Source organism: Gastrolobium bilobum, unplaced genomic scaffold (assembly GCF_033153095.1).
Source record: "Gastrolobium bilobum isolate Gb01-03AN ecotype WA unplaced genomic scaffold, APGP_CSIRO_Gbil_v1 utg36545, whole genome shotgun sequence".
NCBI classification, from domain to species: domain Eukaryota; kingdom Viridiplantae; phylum Streptophyta; class Magnoliopsida; order Fabales; family Fabaceae; genus Gastrolobium; species Gastrolobium bilobum.
In genome coordinates this window covers 470,436-481,031 of record NW_026898360.1, presented here as the reverse complement: position 1 = coordinate 481,031, position 10,596 = coordinate 470,436, and the positions used below count along the sequence as shown (strand labels likewise).

The 10,596-nt window shown below is 31.1% G+C and overlaps 2 protein-coding genes across 2 annotated transcripts; one reads left to right on the top strand and one right to left on the bottom strand.

The window, feature by feature from the left end:
- The first annotated feature begins 2,734 nt into the window (after positions 1–2,734).
- On the top strand, positions 2,735–4,319 carry LOC133315342 (protein trichome birefringence-like 42). Its single transcript, XM_061516950.1, has 5 exons — positions 2,735–3,009; positions 3,145–3,319; positions 3,420–3,598; positions 3,684–3,842; positions 4,052–4,319. The coding sequence occupies exons 1-5, from the start codon at positions 2,735–2,737 to the stop codon at positions 4,317–4,319; spliced, it is 1,056 nt and encodes a 351-aa protein (XP_061372934.1).
- Positions 4,320–5,392: 1,073 nt separating this feature from the next.
- On the bottom strand, positions 5,393–10,035 carry LOC133315334 (receptor-like protein 15). Its single transcript, XM_061516935.1, has 4 exons — positions 9,957–10,035; positions 7,341–7,480; positions 6,232–7,156; positions 5,393–5,715 (listed from the first exon to the last, which is right to left on the bottom strand). The coding sequence occupies exons 1-4, from the start codon at positions 10,033–10,035 to the stop codon at positions 5,393–5,395; spliced, it is 1,467 nt and encodes a 488-aa protein (XP_061372919.1).
- Positions 10,036–10,596: the final 561 nt, after the last annotated feature.

The window sequence follows — 10,596 nt, the reverse complement described above, 5'->3', positions numbered from 1 at the left end:
ATAAAAATAAAAATTCAATGTTCTTGGTCTTTGATTTTCCTAAACAAATATTTTCCTTTTTACTTTAAGATGTGTATACTTAATTATTAGTTAGTTCAGAAGTGAATTGGGCTTAGGATTTTTGAAGCTCTATTAGAGAAGTAATATAAAAATTACCGAAAACTATCACTTAGCAGCTTAAGCTTTAAGTGAGATGATTGTTTAATATGGTGTCGGAAACCACGAAGTCACAATACCATGTGTAATTAGGGCTTCCTTACGCATCAGGGATGATTTTTGGTCTTTTCTGACATGGGTAATCGATTACCATGCAAAGGGTAATCGATTACCTTTCACAGTAATCGATTACCATGTATAAGGTAATTGATTACCATACAAACAGAAACGCGAAAACTGCAAATTTTTTGCATAATTCACGAGTTCATGGCTTCTACAAGGTTCAAGGTCCGATTTTTCAGTAAACAGAAGTTCAAACCACATGATTAAACATAAATAAACCATCTTTTACTTGAATAATTAAAGTTTCCCTTTTTTACTTCGCAAAATAAGTTATTTTCAAGAAAATGCAAGGGATATGGTTTATAGTTACACATGGACCTTTGAAAACAGAAAAAATGGGAAAGCTTTGAGGGCTTTGAAGGTGATCTAAGCTACTGACTTGGCGGTGCACGAAAATCACATTCAAAGGTAGATCTTTTCTTCACAAAAATTGATTCTTGAAGCTTCCTAGAATGTAACAATGGCTTCCACACCCTAAGCCCAAGTGGACAACCTCACAACACCGCAAAACAGAACCTTGAATGGCCTAAGAGTGGGTCTTTCTCTCACTAAATCACAAGCTCTCAAGGGTTTAGAGGATTAAGAAGAAGAATGGAGCATAAAAGTGTGTTCTTTGTGAACTTCCTTGGAGAAAGGCACAATCTTTCTTGGGAGTGGTAGAGAGAATATTCAAGGTTTGAGAAGAAAAGGGGGCTGCACAAATTTTTCAGAAGTAACCTAGAGTTTAGTGTCCATTAGCCATTTATAGGCACATTCACTTAAACTAATAGTATTAGTCTAATTAGTTTCGCTCTTCGTTTAAATCTAAAATTTTATATTCTAAACCTAGACATTTTTCTATGAATTATCATATTTTTATATTAATTTTTCGAGACACTTTACTAGTATGCATTTTCTGTTGCGAAATAGTCGGTAGTAGTTCTGATATTAATGCTTATTGTTTTCATCCCAAATTTAATATTCTTGACCTAGATATTTTTCTAGGAATATTAATATTTTTATCACTATTTCTTGAGTTACTTCGCCAGTATCCCTTTATACCTTGAAATACCCGGTGTTTGCATTTTCCTTCTGAAAAGTGATTTAATATTAATTATTATGCTCTTTCCACGTTTATCCAAAGTCAATTATGAAATTATTTTTTAACTCATAATTATATTATTTAAAATTTTAATTTATCAGTGCAGGTTCTTACACTTACTACAAAATTTCACACTTTTTAAGTGCAAGATTAGTTTTAACAATTAGGATAATGACTTGTGTCTCCATCTACATTTTTTTTTTTAATTCTTCTGTATAGCTGAATTAAACTCGCTCATCAATACAAACTTTTGTTAGTTTCATTAAAGTTAAATTGTCCACCCCAAAATATAATTTTTTTTAAGTGATTTAAACAAAAGAAACAACTAGGAGGAAAATAATGACTGATAAATATAAATTAACCAATTCATTTATCTGGAATTAAAGAAATTACTTTAATTCATAAGAAAATTATTTGTTTACAAAATTACAAATTAAGAGTTGATTTGATTTGGAATTTATTTATTATTCTAGTTGTACCAAAATAGAACAACATTAATTTCATTAGATTTTATTTTGTTTAAGTTTTATTTATATGATTTTAAAAATTGCGTTCTTATTTGTTTAGTCATTTAATCTATTTTGTAACGGCAATAAAGTAGATTTTTGAATCAAAAATCCTTTAGATTTTCTTTAATTCATTCCAAAAATAAAATTTATTTTTTAAATAAACTTAAATTTATTCCTATATTGTTTGAATCAAAATTAATATTTAAATTTATTCGGTTCAATTTGAATCCTAGAGAGAAATTAGAATTTTTTTATTTTTATAATTTTTAATTTTTTAATGCTTAATGATTTTTTTTTAAAAAATGCTAAAAACATATTTTTCATTTTTTATGAAATTTATTTTATGAAATTTATAATTAAAAAATAAAAAAATAAAAAATAATGAATCATTTTTATAATTAATAATAAAAAAAGCAACTAAAAATGAAAGGTAAAAATAAAAAGCATTAAACCACCTAACGGTAACTTTTATTTGTGACAGCAACGCTTCAGCTGTAGTAAAAGAATAAAAAGAAACTACTAAAGACCTTTATTAATAGGGGAATATTAGTCTTATGGTACATGAGAGTAATTCTCTCGTGTTGTAAAGAGAGTTTAAGTGAGGTCCACCATTAAAAAGCAAAAAAAAAAAAATACAACTTTTGAAGTGAAAAAAAAAATAAGAATAGTATTTCCCTTATTAATATGCCTTCAACATTTATAGAAAAAAATAACCCCCTTCGTTTGCATTTGGCAGCATATATATAAAGTCAGTAATTTCTGCCGATATTTTTCTGAATAAAGCCAATACAAAGTTCCAACCCGTATATTATATATACAAAAGCCAAACATTCAAGCTGTTTCAAAAAGTAATTTACAATTTGAAATGGCATTCACATTGTGGTTAGGTCCTCTGATACTACTAGCCTCTGCTTTTCCATGGGCAGTGGCAACTCCTTCACCATATCAAGTTAACCAGCCACAAGGATGTGATTTGTTTCAAGGCAACTGGGTCATGGATGATGCTTCTTTGTACCCTCTCTATGATGCTTCAAGGGATTGTCCTTTCATTGGTCAAGGATTTGATTGCATCAGAAATGGCAGGCCTGACAAGGAGTACCTAAAGTTTAGATGGAAGCCCTCTACTTGTCACCTTCCAAGGTAATATTTCATTACTGAAAAACAGTGTCTTTGCATATATGTAAGGATAAGATTGTGTGCATGGATTGTCTTTTTGCCCTTATTGAGATTTGATGGGGAATGGTTTAAATATTCTCAAATGAAATTGGTTAACAGGTTTCATGGAAGGAATTTCCTAGAGAGAAACAAAGGGAAGAAGATATTGTTTGTGGGGGACTCCATAAGCAACAATATGTGGCAGTCACTTACTTGTTTGCTTCACATTGCAGTCCCAAACTCAAATTTCACCTTAACAAGACAAATAAAGGAACTTTCTGTATTCTCATTTCCGGTACTCTTCTTCAATTTATATCTGCATTACATAAAAATAATGAACCTTGGTAATTGTTTGATTAGCTTAATAATTTTGTCAATATTTTTGTGGGTGATAGGAATATGGTGTTTCGATCATGTGGTTGAAAAATGGGTTCCTAGTGGATTTGGTTCATGATAAAGAAAAAGGAAGAATTCTAAAGTTGGACACAGTTAGCACAGGGGACAAGTGGAAAGAAGTAGATGTTTTGATTTTCAATACTTATCACTGGTGGACTCATAGAGGACAATCTCAAACGTATTGAAGTTTCTGAACTACATTTGTTGGTATTTATGAGAAGAGTTGGGATGGTGGCTAATGCCTTTATTTTAATGTTTAACAGATGGGATTACTTTCAAGTGGGAAATGAGTTAATCAAGGACATGGATCACATGGAAGCTTTCAAGATTGGGTTAACCACTTGGGCTAAATGGGTTGATTCTAACATTGATCCTTCAAAGACCAGAGTGTTTTTCCAGGGAATTTCTGCTTCCCATGTTGAGTAAGTTAAATTACTTGTTCCACTCCAACTTCAATTAACAAAAAAAAAGTACTAATTAAATGCTTATGTAAACCTTTCACCTATGCATCATGATACACACAGCAAATATTTTATTACCAATAGTAATGATTTTAGAATTGTATTCAAAGACTCAGTTTTTTCTTTCTTTCTGCATTTTTTTTTTCTTTAAAACGAATTGCATATTCAAGTGGAAAGGGCTGTCTGAGACAAACTCAACCAGATCAAGGATCAATGCCATCTTATCCTGGTGTGGACATTGTAAAGAGTGTTCTAAGTAACATGGCAAAGCCTGTAGAATTGCTTGACATAACTCTGCTCACACAGCTAAGGAGGGATGGTCACCCATCAATTTACACAGGCGATGGCACTTCTTTGGATGATTGCAGTCACTGGTGTCTAGCTGGTGTTCCTGATACTTGGAATGAAATATTGTATGCTTCTATGCTTGGAAATTAGTATTTTTCATCTTATTTATCTTTAATTTATGGGACAGGTTATTTACAAACTTTTTTGTTTACAAACTCATACAAATTACATTATCTTCTCCTGGAAGAACACTAGGTTTCACTATGTTCTCATGGGAGAAAATAGTGTAATTTATAAAAATTTGTCAAAAAAATTTGTAAATGGATCCTTTGTTACTTTACCTAGCCCCTTAGAGCACCCGTTTATTCAACGAGGCCTTGGTTGCTTCTTTTGATCACATAAAAAAAAATTGTTGGAATCAGTTATGAACATATAACTAAGGTAATTTTCAATTAGTAACAGTGGTACAATATCAAGAATTTATCATGTTAAATTAATAAGAATCTCATAACCTTGTGGTTATTTCTTGCATTTTATTTCAATACTGAAGATCATGTGCATGATAGTATAGTATCATTACTCTAGAAGTTTGTTGAGATATATAGTCCCACATTGGTTGTATGTGCAACTAATGTGGAGTTTATAAGGCCTTGGACACTCCCACCCTTTGAGCTAGCTTTTGGAGTAGTGTATCTCAAGGTTCTTTACATGGTATTAAAGCCTCGCCGCCCCCCACTTTCTCTTGTGGCGTTTCTTAGCACAGGTAAGCTGAGTCTGTTGCATTGTCCACTCTTCAATCCCAGTGGACTCTTGTCTGAGGGGGCGTGTTGAGATATATAGTTCCCCACATTGGTTGTATGTGCAACTAATGTGGCCTTTATAAGGCCTTGGACACTCCCACCCTTGCAACTAATGTGGAGTTTATAAGGCCTTACACTCCCACCCTTCTAGCTAGCTTTTGGGGTGGTGTATCCCAAGGTTCTTTACAAAGTTGAATTTGTGAGAGACCACGATTTGAAATAAATGGATCCACTTTAAATTTTTTAAAGACCTCGAGACTATTTTTTCTTTGTAAGGGATTAAAGTGGGAACTGTATTTTTTGTTAGGGACCAAAAAGTATTTACTCTAAAAACAAACAACCTTTCTCATGTGGTGTTAGGAAAACCATAATTTCTTATTACAAGAAGATATAACCAGCATGAGCAATTTATTTCACGACTTCCTAATAGAAAGCATCTTCAAGAAATTGACCAAAGCATTTAAGAAGACACCCTTCCACAAAATAAAACCATGCTCTCCGCCAATGAGGATTGATCCAAAGGATTGTCACCAACGCTACAAGCACCATGACATAGGATCCACCAAAACTCCAATAGAAGGAAGTGAAATCAATTGCAGACTCATTTTTCACTCCATCATTCAATGGAGTTGGAGGTTGTGGCAGTATTGCAATGCCTCTGTTACTGTTATTATAAGAAAGATATGGATTTCCTATGTAGCTGCTCTCATCAAAGGTACCAAACTGTCCCTTATCAGGTGCTCTACCTGAAAAATTGTTGTAGGAGACATTGAAGACAGACAAAGAGTGCAAGTCCTGTAAAGGAAGAGGGATTTGTCCACTCAAGTTGTTATTTGAAAGATCTAAGCTCTCTAGCATATGAGAAGATTTTTTGTGGGACGGGACCATGGTGGTCCATCCCAAAAATAGAAAAAAAAAAGAGACGGAGGAGGAAAAATTCAAAAAGAAAAGGGTAGAAATGGAAGAAAAATTTCCATTTATAAAAAAAGGACCACTGAATAAATAGTGGGCTTGGAGCATGTTAAATTTTTTCCTAGCACATGGAAGATCTTTGGAATTGGTCCACACAGATGATTATGAGATAAGTTGAGTGCATGAAGGGAATGTAAATCTCCTATTTGGTGTGGAATTTCTCCTGTCAAATGATTAGATGACAAATCTAATAATGACATTTGTTGAAGTATGTAACCTTTATAAGTGAGGGCAGAACCTTTTGCTATGAATTGCACTTCTTCATAATCAATCATACGGGCCAACCATACGGGCAAACCACATATTATTGAAGCAAGATGGTATAGAGCCAGTGAAGTAATTGCGTGAAAGATCTAAGATCTGGATAGTTTGTAACTGACATAACTGACTAGAAAGCTGACCTTGCAGTTGATTGCCTGCCAATAAAAGATATCTTAGAGACTCAAGCCTGTAGATGTTCTCTGGAATAGTTCCTGTAAACTTGTTGTCACTTAAATCAATGGCCTCTGCTCTGGATTGGGCTATTAATGTTTTAGATATCGTGCCATTAAGATTATTTCCTCGCAAGAATAAAAATAATGGCTTTTCGAAGTAGGATGGGGGCACTGCGCCAGATAATTTATTGTGAGATAGATCTAAAACAGTAAGCTCAAGTTGGCACCAATCTTCTGTTATTTCACCTTCAAAGTTGTTCCTTGATGCAGTTAAGATAATAAGCATAAATAACTTTCCAAATCCAGTTGGAAGTGTTCCATTGAGCTGGTTATTATCCAACATCAAATCTTTTAAAAACCGTAGGTTAGAAATATGCTCAGGTACTTTGCCAGAAAAATTATTATGCCCCAGATACAATGTGTCCATGATTGACATTTTTCCAATTGAAGCAGGAATATGACCATCAAACATATTGTTTGAGACATCAAAAAACTCTAAATATGGGAGGAAAGCTCCTATGTTATGAGGGAGCTCCCCTTGGATCTTGTTGTTTGATATGTCCAGAGAGGATAATTGATCCATATTATGATTTAGATCAAAGGGTAGTATAAAAGATCCAGTGAAAGAGTTGTCATTTAAATACACTTTTTCTAGTTTTGGGTTGTTCACAAGCAACCAACTAGGAAACATTCCAACCAGGTTGTTCCCTGACATATCAATATAACTCAAGCCATTTTGATATGAGAGAAAAGTAGGAATTATTTTTGTGGGTAAGTTCACCTGACAATGGGAAATTACTAGGTGTTCCAACTGAAATGATGGGATCCAAGGGGGATTTTCAGTTTCCACTTGAAATGTTGTAGAATTCATATTGTCAAGTTGTAATACCTTAAGCTTTGAATGGTTACTCAAGATGTTCAATGAGAATAAGCCTTCAAATGAATTGGAAGAAAGGGAAAGATACTCGAGATGTGAGACGAGATATCAAAGGTGCTGGAATGCTCCCAGTTAAGGAGTTAGAAGAGAGATCAAGAGTGCGGAGTAATGTCAAATTGCCAAGGCATGTATCCCAATGCTCCTGGAGTTGTTGCATCTTACATAAACCTACATTCAAAAGAAGATCAAATTTCTCTTAACGTATGCAAACCCAAATTTTGCTTTAAATCGCTTATCCCCCTATTATATTTTTTAAATTATTTATCCATCTATGTTTATTGAGAAAGGTTATATTTACAAAAATTTTGTTTACAAATTACATTATGTACTCTCGGAAGTAATTATTAAATTTTTTTTTAAACGGATCATTTCCCATTTTTTTTATTCTAAACTTATTCTTAACATTATTAGAAACTTAACTAATCTATCCATTTTACACTTTTCAAAAGAAGAAAATAGAATATAAAATATAATACCAAATATATTAGAAAGTTACAACACTTACAAAAAAAATTAGAAGTAAAAAGAAAATAAAAGTAGAAGAAAAAAGTCCAAATGTGTCTAAAGAAAAAAGAAGAAAAAAATATTTGAGAACAAAAAAATAAGATCTAATATGTTGAAATATACTATAGTAACATAAAGGACTAAAAGTAAAAAAAAAAAAAAAAAAAAAAGTAGTCTAAATCAAAAAGAAGAAAATAGACTAAAGAAAAAAATATAAGAAAAAAATAAAACCACACATGTTAGAAATTTAAACTCTAATTTCCTTTTCTTTTATTTTTTTTATCTTATTTTTTCTTCTATTTCTTTTAATAGTAATAATAAAAAGTATAAAAGTAAAAAAATTGAAAGTAGAAGAAAGAAAGAACAAATACGTTTAAATCAAAAAGAAGAAAATAGATTGAGGACAAAAAAAAGAAGATAGAAGACAAAATGAGACAAAAAAAATATTGAAAACTTACAACACTAATTTTTTTTTCTTATTATTTATTTTTATCATATTTTTTCTTCTATTTCTTTTTGTTTTTAGTCTATTTTCTTCTTTTTGATTTAGATTTTCTTCTTCTTTTTGACTTTTGTTCTTTTCTTTCACTATTCTAAGTTTCCAATATATTTGGTCTTATCTTTTTTCTTTTTCTTTTTTATCTTGGGTCAATTTTCTTCTTTTAGATTTAGATATATTTGGAATTTTTTCTTCTATTTTTTTTAATTTTATTTTTTTTGTAAGTCTCATAAGTTTCTTTTTTTTATTTTATTTTATTTTTTTGTCTTATTTTTTCTTTTTTTGTTATCAGCTAATTTTCTTATTCTAAGAAGGTTAAAATAGACAGATTAATTAAATTTCTAAAGATGCTAAGAATGTGTTTGGATAGAAAAAAGCTATATGGGGTAGGTGATTAAAAAATAAGTATAGGAAGTAAGTGATTCAAAGCAAAACTATTGGGGAATTTTTAAATTTTTCCAATGTAATATACAAAAATCATCCCCAATTAGAGATAATTAATAGGAGGGTTTTGTTTTTATAATTGCAATACTTTCAACAAAACTGTCTATTTTTAACGTTTGTAAAAAAGATTATAAAATATGGGGAAATATATACTTACCACCAAAAAAGTTTACTACCTTTACAATCAACCAAATTATCGTTGATTTCCGTCAATCTAACGATTATAATTTATTGAGAATTATTAATTAATTAATAAATGTGACCTATTAATTTCCAATAAATTATAACCGTTAGATTGACGGAAATCAACGGTGATTAAGTTGGTTGTAAATGTGGTAAACTTTTTTGGTAATAAGGATATCATTTCTCATAAAAAATACGCGAATAATTTAATTGTTTATGTTACTTTTATGCCATAACTTAATAGATATATAAAGTTGGATTTTTTTAATTTTGGAAAATAAAAAATAGATTGATTATTGATTTATTGGACAGATCCAAAATTCCTTAATGCAAAGATATCAAAAGAGAAAAATATGTATAGAAATATTCGTCCCATACTTGGGGCTCGTTTGAATGAGCTTTTTTTTCTTCTGCAAAAGCTGCTTTTTTTCTTGAAAAAAAGCGCTTCTCGTTTTTAGTTCGTTTGGATATCTGCTTTTAAAAAAAAGAAGCAAAAATCACAAAAAAAACTAAAAATCTACTTTTTCTGAAGCTAAAAATTTTAACTTCTAAAAAAAACAAAAGTCAAAAGTAAAATAGTTTTTTCAAAAACTAGATATTTTTATAAAAATATAAATAACTTTAACTCTTATAAAAAATATTTTTAAAATAAGAAAGAAACAAAAATTACTTTTTTTGAGAATCTCAAACGAACGGGCTGCGAGATGTGAGTGAACAAAAGCAAATAAAAATAAACAAAACGGTGAGATGAGATTAGGGTGTACCTTCGTTATGGATGAAGTCAACAAAACAATTCTTGGACAATTTAAGGCTTCTCAATTCTTTGACGGATAAGAACAATGACCAATTTAAGAGGGGATAGTCCAAACAAAATGGTGGCGTGTTACTATTATTTTTATATAAACCCTCAAGAGAGAGAGTGATGACATGGCCGGAAAAGGAATCGCACGTGACACGGTCCCAACTGCAGCAATTGCTCTGTGTCATCCACCCACGAAGGTAACACAGACTCACTGGAATAAGCAGCCTTGAAATCCAGCAACGCCTCCTTCTCCTCTTGGAAACAACCACTACTGCCATAAACTTGAGCCATTATTGTTACTCCAAACAACATCAACCACAGCTTCTTCCAAGGCAACTCCATATCAAATAAGAATTTGAAGATTACTTTTGAACAATTTTGACCGTTTTTCTTCCCCATGGAATGTAATGGCTGCGTTTATTATAACACCCAAATTATTGAAGAAAATTAGCCACCCGTAGCCAATAGGCTATAGCGACTTGTAGGTATAACACCAGTGTCGCATCAGTAGGTATTCATTTGAAAAAATAATTGTGCTTTTAGTGGAAAAAAGTTTCTTTTCTCACGTTTACATAAAAGTGAATGGATTTTATCGTAAAGAGAGCAAAAAGAAAAAAAAAATTAATAAGATTCATTTATTTTTACGTGAGTGTGGTAAAACATTAAACACTTTACTAAAAAGTAAAAAATAAAAAATAAAAATTCTGATAACATTAACGGTAAAGAAACAGATGTAATAAATAAAATTACGTATTCTTTTTTAATTTTAATAATTGATATACTAAATCTTCAATATTATATATGTTTTCCTATAACAGAATGGAAATTTGAAATTTCGTGACTGGGTGGTTT